The following is a 23,215-nucleotide window of genomic DNA, read 5'->3' on the forward strand; positions in this document are numbered from 1 at the left end:
TAAATTAAAATTCTAATAAATTCGATTTAAAATAAAAAAATTCACAATTACCCCAAAGATCGATTTAACATTTGAAAATTTTTACTCAATTCAATTCAATGTCAGACATCTTTTAAATATGCTTAAAATTATTTGAGTCAAATTTATGTGAAATTGTAAGCTACTCAACATATACTACATTGAAGTAAAACTAAGAATATGAGACACACAAAACAAAATGACACTTAAAAACAACTAAAGAAGGAAAAGAGTTTAGAAGAGAGAGATGGAAAAAATATTGATGTATAAATATACCTTGTCATAACATTGAAAAACACTAATTCCTTGAATTTTTCATGTAACATTTTGCTCTGGGGGTATGATGGGTAGCGAAATTTGTCGGCTGGTCCCATCCCAACTTGGATTTCTTGGATAGTCATAGTGATAGAATTTCATGTAAGAAACTATACATAACGTTAAGTCACTATGAGCCAAATTGATTTCAAAGATTGTATAGAATATAATTGAATTTATGACAGCAAAATTAGAAAAAGACAAAGAGAATAATTTTTTTTGTTGCAACAAACCAACCTATACCTCTTTCAGTGTATCTTTGGAGTAGAGTCGACAATTTCGAAGAATAAGATGACTTTGCGAGGATGGCGAATGACTGGGAAGTCATTAAAAAAATTAGGGATTAGAGGAATTAAAAGAGGAAAAAATTATTTAGAAACTAAGTAGAAAAAAATGAGGTGAACATGACACCAAAATTAGAAATAGACAAAGAGAAGAATTTTTGTTGTTGCAACGAACCAACCTATACCTCTTTTAGTGTACCTTTGGAGTAGAGTCGACAATTTCAAAGAAGAAGATGATTTTGCGAGGATGACAAATGAATGGGATGTACACAAGAGGAAAGAAGAAATTGTTGGAGGAAGTTGTTAAAAAAATTAGAGATTAGAGGGATTAAAAAAGGAAAAAAACTATTTAGAAACTAATTAGAAAAAATGAGGTGAAACATAAAAACACAAAAAACTTTCTAAGGTGTACACATAAGCTTTTTTGTTGAGGTGAGATATGTTTGCACATGTAGAAGAAATACAATGAGGTGGCATGAGAGTTGACATGAGAGTCTGTTTTAAATATATAATAGATAATAGATAGATAATAGATTAGTATATAATTTTAAGAAGAAACATATTTTATTATTTTTTCTTTCCACAAGGGAGTTATTAAAAAAACTCGCACAAATACAGTGCACTATTTCTTTGTTAAATTTACTCAACTTAACAAATTTTAAGAACATTTATTAACACTCTATTTGATTTAAATTGGAATATTGGATGGGCAACCACTTATATCACAACATATTATTCTATTTCATAACTATTATAAAATTAGACATCAAATTTTTGCAACTATACATAACATATCTTAGGTTAATTCAAAAATATATAATTTTACATTAAAGTAAAATGACCAAATTTTTTCAATAAATATAAAAATGATAATTTAATAAATTTAACTTATATTTTTAAATGAAATCATTTAACATATACTCTCTGGTCCTATATATAAAAGATTTTTTATTCTATATATTAAAAAAAGTTATTATTTTTAAGATTTATTTATTGTTTAAGTTACTTTTATACAATTTTTAAAAATATTTGTCCTTTTCATATTATTATTGAGTATTTAACGTTTAAGAGTTTTTTATAAATATAAAAATAATAAAAAAATTAAAACAATTAATAAATATATTGATTTTTGATATTTTTATTTATTTTTTCTTATAATAAAAAAATGGCTATCCGTAATTTTTATAAAAAAATGGGTATCAATAATTAATTGATCCATAGTTAAAAATAGTATCGCGTGTTATCTCTCCAAGACTCGTTAAAAATAGTATCCCATGTCCGAATAGAATCGATTCCTCCCACTATCTTTACTTTTCTCTTTTTCTTCCACTCAAGTCCACCGGACCACCACAACACTACTAATAATTTATGGAATCGAATAAAAAAACAGTTATTGAAAAATAAAAAATGATATAAATAGAGTCAACAAGCACAAAACACGATGAAAGAAGCATTACTACCAGCGTTGAGTTGCAGTTACAGCATCGTCAAAGCCGGAGGAGCGATTCCATTTTCACCACCTTTGTTGTCTCCGTTTCCTCATCACCGGAACTCTTCAATAATCACTCTCAGGTTCCTTCTTTGATTTCTCCACGTCACAGTTACAGGTCCTTTTGCAATGCTACCTCTGTCTTTGAAATTCCTATTCTGTCCTTGCATGCTTCAATCACCGCCGGTCGATCAGATTTTACTTTGTTCAACCTTCAATATCTTATTCATCAATTTCACTTGATTTTGCTTTATTATTGTTTTCTGAATTTCATTTTTTTCATATTAGTAAAAGCGTTTTCACGATCATCATTTTTTTTTGTTTGCATGGCAATTACTTGTGTTTGTGCTATTTTTGACTTGCAGAAGAAAAAGATTTCGTGAGAAGCTTATATTCAAAATGGCTAACTACGAAGGACAAGTTAGTGGTAGTAGTAGCAGTGATGTGAGATCAGGGAATATGATTTTTGAGCCTATATTGGATGATGGAGTGTTTCGATTTGATTGTTCTGTAGATGATAGAGAAGCAGCGTATCCTAGTGTTTCTTTTGTTAATAGCAGAGATAGAGAAACTCCCATCACTACTCACAATCACAAGGTTCCTTCATATACCCCTACTTTTGAGTGCCTTCTTGAGCAGCAGGTTGTTCAACTTGAGGTCAGTTGCTTTTTTTGGTTGTCATCTTATAAGATAATGTTTGGATAAACAACTTAGTCAAACACGTTTAGCAAAAGTGTTTTTATATAAATGCTTATGTATAGGCTATTCCTGTAACAAAAGATAAGATAAAGTCAAACGGTTTTCGTATAAGCTATAAGTTGTTTTTTCATAAGCTATCTTAGAGAGTATACGAAAATAAGCTAAAAACAACTTTTGAACATGTCATAAACAGTCGCACGAGTGCTTATGCTAATAGATAAGTTCTAATAAGGCAATCCCAACAACCTCTTAATGTTGGTTCCCTTTTAGCTTATTGTATTGTTTTTTTTTTTTTATTCTCTTTTAATTTTTTGTCCTGGTTTAATTTTTCTGCTTATGCCATTCGATTTTACTTGCTTTCAAAAATTAATTGACTTTATTTCTGAATCAGCTACCTCTAGGTACCTCCCTCTATGGAACTGGAGAGGTTAGTGGACAACTTGAGAGGACAGGCACAAGAGTAAGTAAGAGCTACATGGAATTTTTAGTTTCAAAGAGATTTTCTTATTATCTATGGGCTCATTAGTTATAATTTTGTTTTAAGGTTTTCACATGGAACACTGATGCATGGGGTTATGGTCCTGGAACTACATCCTTATACCAATCACATCCGTGGGTGTTAGCTGTCCTTCCAAATGGCGAGGCCCTAGGAATTCTTGCTGACACTACAAGGCGCTGTGAGGTGCTATTACATTTAACTTTATTCATTTATTGTGGTTAACTTCAAAGAGACATATCACATATGTGCTTTATAATGATCTGTTTGATGGTCTTTTGCTGTGCTCGAGCAGATAGATTTGAGGAAAGAATCAACAATACGTCTCATTTCTCCATCCTCATATCCTGTCATTACATTTGGTCCTTTCGCGTCTCCTACGGAAGTTTTGATATCTCTATCAAAAGCAATTGGTAATTTTCTAAACAAAGACTTCAATTATAAATAATATAACTTCACATACGATGTTTTGCATTTTTTGTGTGTTTGGGCAAACTGAAGTCCATCTTTGGTTAATGAGTGTAGTTCACATCACTAGAAGAACCTAATACCTAAAGTTGACCCACATGAAATCAGGATTCATATGATACACATTTTAATATGTCGTATGCTTACACAAACATTTGTAATATAGTATGCTTTTATTAAACTAGAAGCTAATCAAGTACATGTTTGAAAATAAAAGCACCATTGATAATACTATACTTATTTATGTAAAATTCTAATCGAGATAGCATGCAATGAGCTCTGTGTACTATTATCTTTTATGTCTGAATTGCTTAACTATTTTTTTGTGAATATGATTCAGGATGTTTTTACCTTAAGATTCAAGAAAAGGGAAATTTTAAGTTAAAGTTCCATGCATGTATTAGATGTGAACATTATTCTGTACAACACTTTTCAGCATCATCATTTACTTTATTTTGGTGGTGAAAGATACTTTCTTACAGATTATTTTATCATCAGGAACTGTGTTTATGCCCCCAAAGTGGTCTCTAGGCTATCAACAATGTCGTTGGAGCTATATATCTGATCAGAGAGTTCTGGAGGTACTTCGTGCTACTCCTACTCTCTCCAATAGTGATGAGCCAGGGATTAATAACATTTATATATGTACAAAGCTTGAGCTGGAGAAGCTGAATATAACACGTGTTCAAAGTTCTGGATGCTGTTGACTGTTTTTATTGTCTTTTTTCCCTTTGTTATTTGTTTGGATAAGAGAAAAGGACGCCCTTTTAAGATCTATCTGGTGTGCTGTGTGCGAGTATTTTAATATGCAAGACGTCTGGGGTTTTTTGTTGTGAACATAGTGTGTCAATGCTTGTTATTATTGACCAAGATGATATTTAAGTAGAAGAATATGGATGGATATTGGCATGATTTCAAATTTCTCCATTATTGGGTATACCTTTCAGTAGATATGGGAATCCAGGATGCCAGCATATCTTAATACTGTTTAAATAATACACTATAATTGAATACGAAAGTTGTGTATGTGCTATAAAACATGGACAGCACAATGTCCTGAATCTTGAATAACTTTCAGATCTCATACTAAACCTGTAGTGTTTGTTTTTGGAGAGTGCGATAGGAAATATTTTACAAATCTCATGTTTGGCACATATTTTACAAAATTATTTCAGGGTATCATGGATTATCGGCAGTGACTTTTACCCATGTTTTCCTTCTTTTAGTTTTGAATATTCTGACTGTCTATTGCTTTGTCAGTTTTGCAAAAGAATGCTTCATATTTTATTTACCTGTTATTCTGTTAACAATTTAACATTTGCAGGTTGCAAAAACATTTCGGGAAAAGAGCATACCTTGTGATGTGATATGGATGGATATCGATTACATGGATGGCTTTCGTTGTTTTACCTTTGACAAGGCATGTTTTTCCTCCGCAATCAGTAATCTGATTTACAGTTCATTGTATTGATTTTCACATAAGGTCTTCTTAGTCATGCACGTGAATTGTTCAAGTGATGAGTATGTGTAGTCTGCAACTCATAAGTAAGTGATGAGTATGTGTATTGCCTAGTTTTATTTTGTGCCTAGCATTAGTTCTCCTATCCTGCACCTTGTAATTTAGAAAATGCTAAGTTAACTTTTGGTTTGGGCTGGCTGGCCATTTTTAATGTCTATAACAATATTTTTTTGTCTAGAAAAGTAAGTATTATGCTATCTTTCAGGAGCGTTTTAGGGATCCCAAGTCTTTAGTGAAAGATCTCCATTATAGTGGTTTCAAAGCTATTTGGATGCTTGATCCTGGGATCAAGCAGGAAAAGGGCTATTTTATATATGACAGTGGTTCCGAAAATGATGTTTGGGTCCAAAAGGCAGATGGAACACCTTTTGTTGGTAAGTTTTATGTGTACATTAATACTTCTTCACTTTATGTACTTTTGTTACTTTTTCCTTTTGGTGATGCGCTAAACGCTATATCCACTCTCAGGGGACGTGTGGCCTGGACCTTGTGTCTTCCCTGACTATACACAGTCAAAAGTTCGTGCATGGTGGGCAAATTTGGTTAAAGACTATGTTTCCAATGGCGTGGATGGTATATGGAATGATATGAACGAACCAGCTGTATTTAAGGTAATTATGATCTCATTGGTTTCTTTTCTCTTAATATGAAACAATATATGTTCCAAGTCTCACTGTTTGAGACTCTTGATTTTTCCCATTTCAATCTTTTTAAATTCATTTCTTTTCTAGGTTGTAACGAAAACAATGCCCGAGAGCAATGTTCATAGAGGAGATGGTGAACTTGGAGGTTGTCAGAATCATTCTTTTTATCATAATGTAATATTCTTTGCCCTTTATTATGATTTTGAAGTCACATATCAATTTGCCATAAACTTGTGGGCAACGCTTACAAGTGGGGTGCACTTTGATTATGTAAATACGATACTGTTGTGTGACTTGATTCTGATGTTAGTTTATAAATTTATAGTTGAGTTATTTTATGTCTTATTAGTGTCATGCGCTCTGGACTTTTATTATTATTATTATTATTATTATTATTATTATTATTATTATTATTATTATTATTATTATTTATCATTATTATTATTGTTATTAGTATATTGTTATTATTATTATTGTTGTTGTTGTTGTTGTTTATTATGTCTTTTCACTATAGGTGTATGGTTTTCTGATGGCAAGATCGACCTATGAAGGGATGAAACTAGCTAATGAAGATAAGCGTCCTTTTGTTCTCACCAGAGCTGGATTTAGTGGCAGCCAAAGGTATGCTGCAACATGGACTGGAGATAATCTTTCAACCTGGGAGCATCTTCATATGAGTATCTCCATGGTACTTCAGCTGGTAAGGATCTTAGGAGCATGAATGCTACGTCCGTTGAACAATGTTGTCATTTGATATTCTCTTGGCACCATTGAGTTCTGCAACATTTTGTGAAGCATGATTTAAGTATTTGTAATTCTTTCCTTGTCACATCCTATATAATGCACATTTTGTATTCATACTTCTGGTATTTTGGACACAGTGTATGTCTAGTTGGATATAACTGGTTATGCTCATTAGTTACCCTAATAAAGAATAATACCTTTAATTAACTGCACATTGTTGTATCCTCATAAAACAAGATGGCTGCAACTAGCAGTTACATAGGCTACATTGGCTAATGTCACGGACTACATTGACAATGTTTTCCAAATTTTCTGAGTCATGGTTATGATTTATTCTTATGACGCTATTGGCACCGGATCTTATTGTTAGTTTCCTACTTAGAACTATATGCAACAAGAGCTGGATTTTTTTTTTTTTTTTTTTTTTTTATCTTCAAGGAAAAAGTTATTTTTTACAAATGTGTTCATAATTTTTAACTATATGGTCACATTAAATACATTTTCAATTTTGCTTCATAACTTGCATTAATGCCTTCCTTGTTTCAGGGACTCAGTGGTCAGCCACTTTCAGGTCCTGATATTGGTGGGTTTGCTGGCAATGCAACACCGAGGCTTTTTGGAAGGTGGATGGGTGTAGGTTCCTTGTTTCCCTTTTGTCGAGGGCATTCTGAAGCTGGAACCACTGACCATGAACCCTGGTCCTTTGGGGAAGAGGTTGGATCTACTTTGGCTGCATTAAATCTGTCATTATAATAGTTTCCAACTTGTCATATGTTGGACATTTATGTAAATTTCAAGATGAAATTGTATGTCTTATATATATATATAACATGCGGGGTAAAAATCACGAAGGGTTGTATATTTGAGTTTAATCATTAGGTTGGCATCAGGTTAATAATTTTTAGTTAATGAAAAAATAAGTAAATAATCTCATTATATTTCATTCAATGCTTTAGGTTCTGGTGTTACACATAGGTTGTGAACGTATTTATTGTCAACTTTCAAACTTGTTTTGCAGATCCCCATCCCCTCCCAAAAAACTGGAATTTAAGTGGAACTTGATAATTACTGTATATTATTTTATCTCATTTAAGATATTTAAAGCATAAAATCATATGTGCCTTCTGAGTAAATTTTGAGTGAATGGTGTGTTTCTTTAATAGAAAACCCTTTAATTCTTTACAATGTGACCTTAGCACTCAGATGAGAGCCCATGACAAGTTTGTCTGATGAATGACAGGGACACGACAACTTACTGTCCTAATGATTCTTTTTCCTTCCTTAACGAAACGGTGTTATGTAATTTCAGTTACCTATATGCTAAAACTGTGCATCACTAATTAAGCTCTAATTTTTAGTGTGAAGAAGTTTGCCGATTGGCATTGAAGAGGCGCTACCGCCTTATCCCCCTTATCTACACACTTTTTTATTTTGCACATACAAGGGGCACTCCTGTGGCAACCCCTACTTTCTTCGCCGGTGGGTTCTTGTTCTGTTGATTACTTCTGGTGTCTTTGGTTTCATTAATGTTATTTGAATTTTGCTCTTATACATCGTAATTTTTTTTGTGCTTTTGCAGATCCAAAAGATCCTAGCTTGAGGAAACTTGAAAATTCGTTTTTGCTCGGTCCGGTTTTAGTGTATGCAAGGTTATTCTACTTGCTTACTCTGTCAATCATCAATCTAGACGACACTATTATATTTTGAGAGGTGTCTTTGCACGAATTAGTCTGGTTTTCCAGATGCTTTTATGCATTTTAGTAGAATTTTTTTATATATCTTGTAGTCATTGTGAAAGGGGGAATGATAGGAAAAAGACTAGTAATCTTTTTGAGGGTTAAATTAAGAGTCATTGTCCCAGTAAATCTCCAGTTAAAGTCATACAATGTCCACCCTTCCTTTTCTTTTATAAGCAATATTAACAATGATGGTGGGGGTTGTTCACCCTTGTGACTTGTGATCATTCCAAGTTTCTGGTTAGGATCAATTGAGATCTGAATCTGCTGAAACTTCTAAAACTGAAATTTAAGTCTGATCTGACTTGGAAAGTCAAATCTTAATCTAATCTAAACTAATTAAAAATATTGTTCCTAACAAACTTCTACTCTAAAATCAAGCTTTTCTATTTTTTGTCAAGACTCGAGATATATTGGCATATTCTATTGGTTTCTGCCTTTTTTGTATTTAAGTTGAAACACCTCATCCGACAATGTCCATTTGGCATTATAGAGGAAAATATAAAAATGGAAGAGTATTGTTTTCTCTCATTTATTACCTAATCTCACGAGTTGTGCTGATTTAATGTCTTATTTGTATCTTGATCAGCACCACACGCAATCAGGGGTTGGATAAGTTATTGATTACTCTGCCAAAGGGAACATGGTTGGGTTTTGATTTCAATGATTCACATCCGGTATTTGTTTCTGTTCATTTTGTTGGTATTTTATTTTAGTTGTGCTGCCAATTAAATGTTTTTATTTTTATTATCTTTATAAGAAAATCATTTATTTTATTTTTTATTCTGTTTGGGACATTTCAGGATTTACCAGCTTTATATTTGAAAGGTGGCTCAATAATTCCTGTGGGCCTCCCTCTTCAGCATGTTGGAGAAGCTAATCCTTCAGACGATTTGACACTTCTCGTGGCTTTAGATGAATATGGTAAGTAAACACGTTCAATTAGACCTTGGCATGTTTGAATGCCATAAGTTGATAACTGATATTTTAATAAGGTTTTTACTCTTGAGATTAGTTTCTTGCTCTTAAAGATTATATGAATAAGATTTAAATCATTGACAGGGAAAGCTGAAGGTTTTCTATTCGAGGATGATGGCGATGGATATGAATTCACTAAAGGAAATTATTTATTAACACATTATGTGGCTGAACTTCAATTGTCGGTTGTTACTGTGAGTGTGCACAAAACTGAAGGATCGTGGAAAAGACCTAAACGCCGCCTCCACATTCAATTATTACTAGGTGGGGGTGCAATGGTATGTGATTTCTCCTAAGATGAAACTATACAGAAGATGAAGTTGTGTACAGATAGTATCTGTAAAACATTGTGCTTGATTTAGTCATTAATCTATCATTTACTGGGAACTTGATCTTAATATTTATACAATTTGGTTTTTGCAAACAGCTTGATACCTGGGGAGTGGATGGGGAAGCTCTGCATGTAAATTTGCCTTCGGAAGAGGAGGCGTCAACGCTGGTATCTACTAGTGAGAAGCAATACAAGGAACGATTGGGTATGTGCTTGCTCAAATCCTTTTACCTGCTGATCTATATTTTATCCTGTGGTATAGATATAGTGTTTTCTAGTTTATCTCTTGAAAATAAGCATGCTTTTGAAAGATATAATAGAACATCTATCAAATATTATTCTTGGATTGGATATTCACCATGCTATTTCTGTGCTATACTGTCCATCCATATTTTTACCTTGCATATGGGTTTTCCCCGCTCTTGAGAGTCAAGATTTTATTGCATGGGTTTTAGTTCTCCTGCCCCCTCTCCATGGGCTAGTGGAGATTAAGCACTGGTAGTATTCTGCATACTGTGTTACATTTTACTTTTGAGTTGTATCTAATGTGTATGCAATGCAAATATCGTACAAATGCCAAATCTGTATCAAGTTATGCTACTATTTTCTGAATGTTTTGCAGAAAAAGCAATTCAAATTCCTGATATAGAAGACGAAGTTTCTGGACCTAAGGGTATGGAGCTTTCAAGAACTCCCATTGAACTGAAAAGTAGCGAGTGGCTTCTTAAAATCGTTCCCTGGATTGGGGGTAGAATCATCTCCATGATACACTTTCCTTCAGGTGAATTAATTATTTGATTATCCATGTGCACCTTATTTAATTTAATTTTATAAAATATTTGGAAAGGTACAAAAAATTCCTGAAAATTTTCCATTTCTTTTTTATAAAAAATAACTTACGGTTTATGCTGTGCAACAGTTAAGCATTTCAATTTTTTTCTTCTCACTCAGCTAGAAGGAACTTATAATAATACTCAGTGACTTAAAGCCAATTTGAATAAACTTTTCAACAAGTACTTATGAAAAGCAATGTCAAAGTGATCTTGGAATTATTATCAGTCTTCTAAATAATATATCAATTTTTTTCCAGAAATTCCCTTATCTAACTTCTCCTGTTCTCCATATGCACCTATAAAATGGTTAGGGCTTTGTCGTAAGTATGGAAGTGTAACAGTTATAGAATTCCTTTTACTCACCCTAGGCTTTGTATTTCCTGTGGTTTTCAGTATATCCATATAGTTATCACATCCATAAATTGTAGACTCGTTGACTTGGTCCAGAATCGCCGTAACAATAAATGGATGTGTTTCTCCTTTTGCTACATGAATGGAATTATTTATATTTTTATAATACTCATTTTATAATTCATTACAATAAACTATATGTTTTCAGGAACACAATGGCTCCATAGCAGGATTGAAATCAGCGGATATGAGGAGTACAGTGGTACAGAGTATCGTTCTGCCGGGTGTTCTGAGGAATATTCTATTATCAAGTAAGCTTCCTTTGTACTGCACGACTTCATTGGGAGAAACATTACCATTGAAGAGCCACCAATGGCCACTTTAATCCTTGTATATACCCTTTTATTATCATGTTCTTGTATTCTTTCCCCACCCTATCTCCGTGTTACATTTTGATACTCAACATGTCCCTTTTCGCAAACTTCTCCCTTGCAGTCGAGAACTTGAGCATGCTGGAGAGGAGGAATCCGTGGTATTAGAGGGTGATATTGGTGGAGGATTGGTTCTTCAACGACAGATATATTTTCCAAAGAACGCTGCCAACACCATCCAAATAAACTCTAGCATAATAGCACGCAAAGTCGGAGCTGGTTCTGGAGGGTTCTCAAGGTTTTATTTGAAACTTGTGTTGTACCCTGATGATAATATCATTATATATGTCATTTATGATAATTGTTGAAGTTATAGGGTTTTAAATAAGAACAGAGAATGAAAAAAACCTTTGAATTGTTATTATGGTTGATGTACTTGATTAAAAAGACTAAGCACTATCCCTTATTTATACTGATCAGATTTTCCTATAGGGAAATAAATCACGATAATAACTAAAATTTGAAAATTAATCCTAGGAGATTCGATTTTTATAGGTCTAACACTCCTTCAAGCTAAAGCTTACTAAGCATCCATATGACTGCTAATCCCATGCTTTGCTAGATTATAGGTGTACCCTTTTGGAAACTATAATAAAATATAAGAGTGAGAAATTTATCTGGAGAGCAAAATATAGATGACTGTATTTGATTTGTATGACGTTTGTTTTTGTGAGCTTTGGGATTCTAGTGGAAAGTGGAGGCTCTAATGAACCCAGTTAAATAGTATTTTTTTTTTACATTTTTAGTAACTACATCAATTTTTTATGTATCCCTGTTTTCTGTTATTTCCTCTACTGAAAATGCTATGACTCTTGCTGATTTAGATACTGATTTCTACTGTACATCCTTATATGTTCTGCAGACTGGTCTGCTTAAGAGTTCACCCAACATTCAGTCTTTTGCACCCGTCAGAATCTTTTGTCTCATTCACTTCAATTGATGGATCAACACATGAAGTATTTCCAGATGGTGGGGAGCAAATTTTCGAAGGACACCTTATTCCTAATGGTAATGGCCATTATATCCTTTTTCTACTGAGACAAATAAATGAATAAGCATGCTAACACGATGAATCAAGATTAACTTATTAGGAGAAAGCCAAAATGTGTGTTATATATTTTTATGGTCACTGTACTTGAGACATGGCAAAGCATAGTATAGAATTGGACAATAATTTTCTGAATGTTATTTCAATAGTCACGTGAATACAATCACTTAACTTTTTAATAGACTACTCTAAACCTAATGGACCTGAGTAATGGGCCGATACACTTGTTATAAATAAAACACACATTTACATATTTACAATACTTCACTTCAAGCTGGTGAATGGATATCTATCATTTGCATCTTGCAAGTAAGTTGATTGAATCGTTCTGTTGGTAAGCCCTTTTTGATAACACATTTGTTAGCTGATGTCTAGAAGGAATATATGTTGTAGTTATCAATCCACTATCTAGTTTCTCTTTAATGAAATGTCAGTCTATCGCAATGTGTTTGGTCCTGTCATGTTGAACAAGATTATGCGCAATATTGATGGCCGACTTATTGTGACAAAAAACTTCATAGGACCTTCACACCTTATCTTCAAATCTTTGAGCACAATTTTCATCCACAATAACTCAAATTCCTTGTGTCATAGCTTTAAATTCTGCCTCAGCCACTGCATTTTGCTTTTTACTCCTCCAAGCAACAAGGTTCCTACACAAGAAAGTACGAAAGCCTAAAGTAGATCTTCTATCACTCACTGAACCTGCATAATCAGCATCAATGTAGGCCTTCATTGTTAGACTTCCACCTCTTTTAAACAAGAATCCCTTCCCTGGAGTGGCTTTGATATATTGTAGAACACATACCATGTAGAATTGGAGAATAATTTTCTGAATATTGTTTCAAAAGTCACTCGAATACAATCACTAAACTGTTTAAATAGACTACTATAAACATAATAGACCTGAGTAATGGGCCGATACACTGTTTATAAATAAAACACAAATTTACATATTTACAACACATAGACTCACCTCATTATGTCGTGCTATATTTAAATCAATGTTAAGAAGTGGGGTGGTGAGGGTCCAACCTTTTACGTAGTCAACACTATCTAAGTGTCACTCAATTTTCTTTGGGGTGGGTAGTTTCTATTTCATTTTGTTACTATATTTTGATCATATAACTGTGAATCTATTTTTTGTTTTTGCTCTCCCAAGTTTGGTTTTTTGTTTATAGCATATAATGATTGTTCTTTTTAAAATGAAATATTTTCATATCAGGTAAGTGGAGGCTCGTTGATAAATGTCTTGGCTTGGCACTGGTCAATCGATTCAATGTTACTGAGGTATTTAAGTGTCTTGTTCACTGGGATTCTGGCACTGTCAACCTGGAGCTTTGGTCAGAAAGCAGGCCTGTCTCAGAGCAATCTCCTCTCCGAATTTCTCATCAGTACGAGGTTATACAAGTTCCTTAATTTTTTAGTTGGTCACTACACAAGGTGTCAGGCTGTTTGAAACGGCAGAATAATGCTACTACATATTATGCAAATAAAAACTATGCATCTAAATTCTAGTGTTATTTAGTTCTCCATTTTCACTTGATGCACGTTTGGTTAGACCCTGATCAGTAAATAAAATGGATGAAGTTATGGAGGAGGAATGATAATAGTATTTGAATTCGGAAGCACAATACCATTTTCGAATGACACAGTTATAAAGCAAGAAATCTTGTATTTCTTGTACGCAGAAAGATTTCGATACGTAACAGATTCTATTCTGCACTAAATAAAATTCTTACAAAGCTTTCAACATGTACATTTCCTAGCAAGAATTGAACATATATTCTATTTAATTCAAACAAGAAGATATCCAACAAATCATCTGATAAAAAAAGTCTGAGATGCACGATTTAACGGTTGAAATAAAAACCAACGATGCAACGCATAGAAGAAGATGATGAAACATCACTCAGTATCACTGTCTTGAACATTGAGGTAGGTTGAGGTCCCAATCAATGTTGAGTTTCTGGAAGAAATTCTAAAGTGAATCAGCATTGGTTGCTCCCCATGAGGATGAGGTGAGTTATATGACTGGAGTATAGAATCTACTATGACGGTGTGTGATACTTGGTGTGGGCAAACTTGGAGGGAAATCAAGTTTAAATTAGAGTAAACTTTACTCAAAAGGTTATTTTTCCATCTATATGTGGGGGACCATAACCATGGTCCATGGCACTCATGTTTGACTGAAATCTCATTCCTGATATTTAGAACAATGATCTTGAGCGAGTTTTTCTCCATCTTCTAAATGCATGTTGATAAGTGGTACTCAAATTGAAGACTTTGGAGCTCATCAAATGTTAGTTGCGTGCCAAAAAAGCTAACTGAATGCTAGTTGTTGCAGTTGGTTAGAGGTTAGTTATAACTGCTTTCCTCTTGCTCTCTAATGTAATTGACTTGTGTATATAAGGCCTAGATCAGTTCTGATGTAATAAAAAGGTTGAAAGCAGAACTGCAGTTACAAGAGAGAGGAAATACGTGAGGAAAGAACAAGAAAAATTGAGAGAATTAGTTCCTTGATTCACCATGAGTCATTGAACAAGAAAGCTTGTAATTTTTATGTCATATTAGTGATCATTTCAAGATGATCAAGTCGGATTATGTCCTCCTTATGTAAGAGTTTAACTCTGAATTGGGTTAATAATTCTGTGCACTCATGGTGCAATTTTCTGGTTTTTTTATTCAACTCTGCAATTGCTCTGTTTTCTGTTTTTACAATACAACTCCATCTGTTTCAATTCTGTTGCTGAGTGAGCAATTGATCAAGAGAAACAACAACAATGCACAACATTAAGACTGTTTAAATGGTGTTTGTCTCACATTTCCCTTGAGTTGAGCTTCCTCTTGTGATACTTGTGGCGCGGTGTGACTCACCTGATCCTCAACCAATGACAAACAAATTTTCGGCATTGGATCTTTCGTGCTCAAATAACTCATCTGTCATATAACTCACTTTGTTCCTTTACTCCTTTGTACTTGTGTCTAGTCTAGGGTCCTCAAACAACTATTTTGTCATGTTACTCCCATCATATAGACCATTACTTTTTCATGTAGCTCCCAATTCTTGTCTCTCTCATCTAAAGCACATGAACAGTTCTTTGATTAATAAACAAAATTAATGTACTCTATATATAGAGCATAAACCAAATCAAATATTGACCATACGTGAATAATATTTGAAACAGAATACATCCCCTTGGTATATGAGCATCTCTCACTGGTCAACACCTCAAACTTGCAATTACTGCTCCTCCGAGATTCATAATATTTGTGACCAACAAAGGGTACAAAAAATGGCGTTAGAGTTCAAACTTCATAAGAAAAAGATAGATCATACAAAACCTAAAAATAAAAGAGCTGACATAAAAGCCCTAACTGAGACTATGTCTCCCTTAAGCGCCAATTTTGTTTCACAACTTCCAAACAAGGGTACATGTTATAGGGTGGAAAATGAGGAGGGTGTTATCACATAGGCTATGTTGTTCTCTTGTGTTAAGGGTCTGTAGCGAGTACAAGGAGTGAGATGTTCTCTCGTGTTTATATTATGTTTTAGGAAAATGCTATCCAGTGTAGTAGTACTATGTTTTAAGCATTTAGATGATACTAATACTCGCTTGATAAGAAAATTTCACCCTTGTGTTTTTTAATTAAAAATAAACAAGAATTGTGGAGTTTCAATGACGTCTGTCCAATAGGTTTACTTGATTACAGTTGAAAAAATCATCATTATTTTATTTATTTATGGTGCTGAAAAATCATCTGCTTAGTATTGTTCTTCAAAAAATACAGTCATACACAATTCTTAGAGTCAAGATCGATGTATAGAATGATAGTCTCCATGTGCACGGAATTTGTCAACATATTCTCATATTTGTTATAATCATGTTATAGTTATGAAATATCTGCCATCGTTTAATAGTAGTGACTAACTTGGATAAAAAAACTTATCTGATATACAAAATATGTTATTTTGTTTCAAATGAGTTTTCTCCATTTGCGTGAGCCAGAGATCAAACCTTCTGACTTGGTACCACATTTATACTTTTCCATGATAGTAACTATAAGATTTCAACTTGACCGGTTCATGATCCTCATTGATCTCCATAAAGGTGAAATCCAATTCCTCTAAAAAAATAATAGTAGCAACTAGCAACACATCTTTAATAGTAATGATGTACAATGAAAGTAATAGACGTTTTCATCAAGTAGAACAATACGTCAAGGAATCATTAAGCAAAATTCATCACGGAGCACTCTAAAGTATCATACAACTCCAGTTGCACCCTCAAGAATGTGCAGTAGAATCACAAACACTCTCATGACTTGGAACAAATAAATATTCCACCCTGTTTTTTTACATTGGCAGGGCATCATTAGATAAACCATAAAACAACTAATACTATTAATAGTCCCCAACAACTTTATTTCTTTTATAGCCAAATTGACTTAAGAATTTGAGTCTTAAACTTTGACTTTTCACCACCAAAGTAGGCCAACAAATTGGACTCTAGTGATAACCAATTGGAGCAGCAGCCTCTCTTAACTCTCGTCCTTGGTAATGTATATCCTGCATTTCAATACATTAAAATACAATCAGTACTCTTGAATCACACTCAACATAATCACACGAAGGATCCAAGATTTTTTCCATTTGTCATAAAAATCTGAAAAGAAATTCAGAACTCTATTACTATAGTTTTTGGTGTATAAAGACTTAATTATGTCACAGTTCACAAAAATGTGTGCCTTAAACCCTAAAATCATAATAGTGAAACTCGCAATTTCTTTAGAAAACTGAAAAGATAACCACACTAATTTTATTACTACTAGTAGCCGTGTAAGAAACCATGCAATAAAAAACTATTTTGAGAGAAAAATGAAATTATAAGGAAATGGCATGTGTTCACTTGATCATTCTTGTATCAGCAGTGCTATATATCACGAGAAAAATCAATTGTAAATACCACGAAATTACACACATCACTTTTTAAACAACAACAAATTTTTCAATAAGATTTCAACAGAACGTAGGTTACGAAACACGTAGAAAGACAACTTACCGATGCAAAGTGGTTGACATCACGATGATGCGCTTCATCAGCTCTAATAACCATGACAACATCCCTTAAAGTAGAGTTTTGTGGAAGCTGCCAATAGTCAATAGCAATGGCTGGAGCAGGGACATTTTCAATCTTACCCTTGTCAAGCTCCTTGAGGAACTCAGTGTAGGAGTAAATAGCTTCTTCCTCAAGGTAACCAACCATGCGATGTGCAAATTTAGGAGAGATCAAATAGCCCAAGAAATAAGCATTGAAGAAAACACCTTGGACAGTTATGACAAGAGCACGCTCATACCACTTTGGTTTTGCTACTTCCATGAAAGTCATTAAGTGCATGCGTTCGTTCTCTGCTTCTTCTAGCAATGCTTTGATCCATCCGCCGCTGTGCTCGAATCGGCGCAATGATTTGCAGTGAAGTAGCATTCCTCCTACCATGCCAGGGACAGCTGCTACTGTCTCAAGCATCATTGCTCGGCATCCATACCTTTTCTGTTTCAATTGCATATATACAACATAATTAATAGAAATTAAATACAACTTTGAACATAATATATATAGGGAAGAACATAGTAAAGTGAGTTTTCCTTCTGAATTGAGGGTGAAAAACTAGGGACATGATTAATTTTCATACATTTATTTATTTCAACTTCAATTGAAATTTCATTGTTTGGGAGATGATGCAATGATATTTCAAGATGTTATAATATTTTTTTATACGACAAGATGTTATAGTATTGACACATTTTGAAACTCTATGAAATGTTTTCTCATGGAATATAAGCTTAAGCAATTTTTTTATTTTAAAATGAAAAGTGTTGGATTAGGTGCTTATGGCAATTATTTTATTCTCTAGAGTATTTCAAAAAATAAAATCATTTTATTCTTTGGAGGAAATAACAATAATAATTAGCAAGTGAATTTTTTAAAACAAAAGGTAAAGCATCATCTCGTGATTGAGTTTTTATTTTTTTTAATTATAAAACATTGGATCATTATATGTAACTTCTGTCTCATGTTATTCTAGTTCACCAACAGACCTAACCAAGCACATGCACGCCAAACAAACCAAACATCACATGCATTATGCAAGATTGGTTCAGGAACGACAAAAGAAGCCTAATTAAAAATATGGCGGCTGAAACATAAGGGAGGTGTAACTGATTTAGAATTTTTAATAAAAGTTTTTCATTTATTTTCTTCGAATTTGGGCCGTGTCCTAAGTCAACTCACAAAATCGGTTTATAGAATAATGAGAATTATCTACTATTTTCGTAGATTTTATTTCATCTTATGTAAGACTTTTAATATAGTTTTTTATTATATTCTTAGAAAAATCTTTAAGGAATATATAATTAATAAAAGAGCAATGGTAGAAAAACACTCTCTTTTATCAGTTGAAATTCACGTGAATCCTATTAAATTTAATTGAAATCCACACAATTTGGTGACACTAATATGATTTTCAATAAATCAAAGAGAATGTGTTGGAATATGTGTGTCATAGACTGTGATCATTCTTAGTAAAATCAACTTTTCAAATCATAATTATGAACATATAATACAATAAATATCTTTTTTTATGTAACTTTTTTTTTTTTTAATTACGGTATATAGTAATCCGGAGTTTGAATTTGATCGAGAATCATTTCTGTTAACTTTTTTTTATCTTAGAAAAGATAATAAATTTTATCATAATTAATTTATACAATAGTGAGGTTTCGAATTCAAACTTGAGAATAATATTGCATTTGAGTTAGGGTTTAAGAACATTTCTATTAAGTTTAAAATATTCGCGTTCTTCCAACCTTATATCACAATTAATTATCATATTATTTTAATTCAATAAATATCATACTTAGTAGTATATATAATTTTTTATTTTCAAAAATCTAATTATTGTATATTGTGTCATTCAATACATCACAATGATATAATTTTACAGATAATTACAATAAAAATCAAATATTTATAATTGTTTAACATCTGTGATTCATTTACAGTCTAATGATATACAACAATTAAATTCTTTAAAATACAAATTTGAATTTAATTTTCACGCAAATAAAACAATTCACAAATCATGACTAATCATATCGGCGATTTTATAAATAATTATAATAAAAGTGAAACATTATTAATAATATAAATTAAATTCTAAAAATTTATATATAAAAACTCGTTGAATAAAATCCTACTAATTGCTATTTTAAATTCTTTGGAATAAAATTCTTTGTACATTGATGGTGTATCAATTAAATCCTATTACAAATATAATTGTCTTAATTAGTTTGCTTACCATCCCTATAAAAAGGTGTAAAAAAAATAATAATAATCCTTAACTTAATAAAGTCTTAAAAGTTGAAATTAAGAAATACCATATACCTGGAAAAAGAGATCGGTTGGGAACCTAAGACTCTTAACAGTCCAATAAGCCATTTTGTCCAAAAACGTTGTCGGTGCGTGATGTTTATTCAGATCAATCGTAACGTCCGCTTTGTATGTTTCCCATGGCTACACATAAAAAACATTGTTAAAAGGGTTTAAAAAAATTATCAATAAAAAAATAAATAGATTTAACATAGATACCTTGAAGCAATTCCACTTCCATTCAGTGCCATCTTGTTTGACAATCTTAGAAGGTTGAATACCCCAATAACTCACAACTCTCTTTTCATCTTTGTTCCCACCACTTTTAGGAGAAGAAGTGCTTCCATTCTGCTTTTCAGGCAAATTAGAAGCAAAAGTGCTTTCATTCCTCACAAAAGGTGCTCTAACCAAACAACCCCATTTGTTTGGGACACCAACTTCCCCAACTAAACCCTTCTTTGCCAACAACATTGTTGTACTCATACCACCCTGCCTCAGCATCATCATAGAAAAGAACGAAATCCAGAAATTAATTAAGAATATTTTTTGCAACTTGTTTCCCAAGAAAAATTGGAGAGAGAGAGAGAGAAAGAGTTTCTAGAAACCTTAATTTTTTTTGGTTGTCTTGTGGAGAAAGAAAGGGGTTTAAGGAAGGGTATATATATATAAGATTTATGATTGATTCACGTTACACCTAGCTAGCTTATCATGGTTGGCATGTTCAATTATAAGATTCCAATTTTTATTTTTTTATTATTTTATTTTTATAGTTATACTTTAAATATATACACACATTTGTATTAAAAAAACATCTAGATCTATGTATTTATGGATAAATTTAATTTAATTAATATCGTTAGTGTAAATAATTTTTGTATTGCCAACCAAAATGTAAATTTTAATTAATATTGATGATGTAAATTTTTTTTTTATCATGGTTGTGTATAAAAATTAAATTATACTACTTTTTGTATTGAATATAAAAATTAAATATTTTACCATGATTGTGTACGAAATTAGTATTCAGTTTGATTCTCACTTGGAATAATTATTACTTTTTTTATTTTATTTAGTTTTTTATTGTTAGATTGACATTGTTAATTAGACGATTAAGAAAAATATAACTTAACAAAATTAAATTGTATTCTACTTTTTAATATGTTTATTTATATATTTACTTATTGTAGTGATGTACTATCAAATCTGAATAACCTTGCATGTTGTACCGATGAGATATTTTGTACTAGTATTTAGTACTTCATAGCAACCATAATAGTTCGTTTATTATTATTTTAGGAAAAAAATTGATCATTTATTATATTTGATGAAATCGTACAATTTGGTATTTCTTGGAGACCAAGTTCATTGGATTTTCGTGTTGCACAAGTCAAAACTTTTGGTCCACATTCACGCGAAATTAATTTGAGAATCCTTGAAAGTTCGAACCGACTTTAGAAGTATAAAAATAAAGATCTAGCCGCTCTAAATGTTTTGTACAAATTAGTAGTTAATATTATAATTATTTATATATATATATATATAATATTTTTAATAATATTTATTAGTTTAATTTAATTAATTTTATTATTATGTTATATATTTTAAATATAATTGATTTTGACTGAGGTAACTTTTATTAATTTGAATAAATGAATATTGTTTTTAGTTAAAAAACATTTATAAGATGGGAGAGTCTTCTAACTTAAATATTACATTGAACACTTTTATCCGCTTAATGTAAGATTTTTAACTGACACTAAATTTAAATATCACTGCGAAATTCAAATTTTGTTTCACCATATTGTGAAATTTGGATTTACAATAGTCAATTCTCAATCAATTTATTATAGTCAGAAACATTGATAGTTATTTGATCTTGATCGGACCATTTTAATAAAAAGAACTTTAATTTTTATTTTGTAATTTAAAATATCAAAATTTAAATTTGAATTTGATATCGACTGCATGAATAAAGAATTACAAATGCAGCAAACCGGAATCTCACGCGGTGAAGTTTAATATCTTCTATTAGATTCAACTTTTGTTTGTATATTAATTCTAAATAAAATAAATATAAAATTACATACAAAACAATAACATGTTTGCCTAAAAAAAAATAGGTTGTATCAAAATAATAATAATAATAATAATAATAATAATAATAATAATAATAATAATAATAATAATAATAATAATAATAATAATAATAATAATATTTTTATGGCTAGCTATACCACGTGAATGGCCGATAAAGAGGATGGTGATAGAGAAATTACAGATGTGCTATAAACCAATTCATTCAAGGGAAATGAACGAAAAGTAATTCCGCCATTTTAGTATTTTTTATTTTTACTTTTATTTTTAAGAGTTTTATTTTTGACTTTAAGAATTGCACTTCACTTGCTTTTCAAAATTAATAAATAACTACATCAAATTCAATATTTTTGTCTGTATTGAAATATATACAATCATAATAAAAGAAACGAACAGATGGAGAAGTTCATGCTAGTATAGATAAATATAATATTTTTCTTAAATAAATAAATATAATATCTATTGTTTTAGGAAAATTTAATATATATTAAAATTTTATAAAGTTTTATATATCTATATTTTTGTTGCATATTTAAAGTTATTTGATTTTTATTGTAAATGTATAAGAGTATTTTACAGGAGAACAAACACTTAATTGCAAGAAATTTAACCTACAGCTGATCATAATTTTTATTTATATGTTTAAAAATTAAAGTTGATATTTTTTTGTCATGTCTTTCTTTGTTGAGGTATTAATTTTTGTCCCAAGATTTTTCAAATTAGAACCAAAAACTAATCTTTTGAGGTATATAAATCCACTAAGGAAAAATCCCACAGTAGGTTTTTCATTTTGAGACGGAAGGTATCATTATTTTGGTACAAAAATAAAGTGAAATACTAACATAATATACGTGGGTTCATTTTTCACCATATCTCATTTCTAAATAAAATTTTTTAATATATAAAAATGCGATCATATGAATAACATTCTTTTTGATGTCATGTGGATGCAATCATATATTGACATAAACTTTTTACTTATAAATTTTAATATAAAATATAATGAATTTTATTTATTTATTTCAACTATCTCGTACTTGTAAAAAAAATATCAAGTACATAGTGCACGAATACTTTCATAAGTATAAAATATTATATAGAAAGTATTTTAAAATTAAAATAAGAACAACTCAAATATAAAATAAGGATATCCAAAATAACTATTCTTTAATTTAAAAAGTAAGTATTAATTAATAATATATTATAATAATTATATTATAATAATTATATTATATTATACTATATTATATTATATTATATTATATTATATTATATTATATTATATTATATTATATTATATTATATTA

The 23,215-nt window shown here is 31.4% G+C and overlaps 2 protein-coding genes across 3 annotated transcripts; one reads left to right on the forward strand and one right to left on the reverse strand.

The window, feature by feature from the left end:
• The first annotated feature begins 1,880 nt into the window (after positions 1-1,880).
• LOC101503468 (uncharacterized) lies at positions 1,881-15,073 on the forward strand. Of its 2 annotated transcripts, none has more exons than XM_004512310.3 (23): positions 1,881-2,189; positions 2,472-2,763; positions 3,197-3,265; positions 3,350-3,487; positions 3,597-3,714; positions 4,268-4,350; positions 5,094-5,189; positions 5,494-5,662; positions 5,757-5,899; positions 6,020-6,106; positions 6,447-6,632; positions 7,223-7,390; positions 8,035-8,155; positions 8,256-8,325; positions 9,002-9,089; positions 9,216-9,336; positions 9,475-9,668; positions 9,818-9,926; positions 10,344-10,502; positions 11,114-11,216; positions 11,401-11,574; positions 12,199-12,344; positions 13,610-15,073. In XM_004512310.3, the coding sequence occupies exons 1-23, from the start codon at positions 2,059-2,061 to the stop codon at positions 13,801-13,803; spliced, it is 3,159 nt and encodes a 1,052-aa protein (XP_004512367.1). In that variant the 5' UTR covers positions 1,881-2,058; the 3' UTR covers positions 13,804-15,073. The 2 variants fall into 2 exon arrangements, with proteins under 2 accessions (XP_004512367.1, XP_004512368.1); XM_004512311.4 differs by having other exon boundaries at positions 2,038-2,224.
• A 1,408-nt stretch (positions 15,074-16,481) lies between these two features.
• On the reverse strand, positions 16,482-20,461 carry LOC101504014 (ubiquinol oxidase 1, mitochondrial-like). The gene is made up of 4 exons (XM_004512312.4): positions 20,034-20,461; positions 19,830-19,958; positions 17,448-17,936; positions 16,482-16,954 (listed from the first exon to the last, which is right to left on the reverse strand). Exons 1-4 carry the CDS (start codon positions 20,319-20,321, stop codon positions 16,895-16,897), a joined length of 966 nt encoding a protein of 321 aa, XP_004512369.1. The 5' UTR covers positions 20,322-20,461; the 3' UTR covers positions 16,482-16,894.
• Between the last annotated feature and the right edge of the window lie 2,754 nt (positions 20,462-23,215).

This window comes from Cicer arietinum, chromosome 8, assembly GCF_000331145.2.
Source record: "Cicer arietinum cultivar CDC Frontier isolate Library 1 chromosome 8, Cicar.CDCFrontier_v2.0, whole genome shotgun sequence".
NCBI lineage: Eukaryota > Viridiplantae > Streptophyta > Magnoliopsida > Fabales > Fabaceae > Cicer > Cicer arietinum.

Excerpts from the sequence above, each read along its gene's own strand:
- LOC101504014 (XM_004512312.4), bottom strand. The coding sequence starts at position 20,321 with ATGATGATGCTGAGGCAGGGTGGTATGAGTACAACAATGTTGTTGGCA. Across the intron at positions 19,959-20,033 it reads GGAAGTGGAATTGCTTCAAG|CCATGGGAAACATACAAAGC; the intron begins GTATCTATGTTA and ends TTTTATGTGTAG. Across the intron at positions 16,955-17,447 it reads ATGTCAACCACTTTGCATCG|GATATACATTACCAAGGACG; the intron begins GTAAGTTGTCTT and ends ATTGAAATGCAG.
- LOC101503468 (XM_004512310.3), top strand. The coding sequence starts at position 2,059 with ATGAAAGAAGCATTACTACCAGCGTTGAGTTGCAGTTACAGCATCGTC. Across the intron at positions 4,351-5,093 it reads CTGATCAGAGAGTTCTGGAG|GTTGCAAAAACATTTCGGGA; the intron begins GTACTTCGTGCT and ends TAACATTTGCAG. Across the intron at positions 8,156-8,255 it reads AACCCCTACTTTCTTCGCCG|ATCCAAAAGATCCTAGCTTG; the intron begins GTGGGTTCTTGT and ends GTGCTTTTGCAG.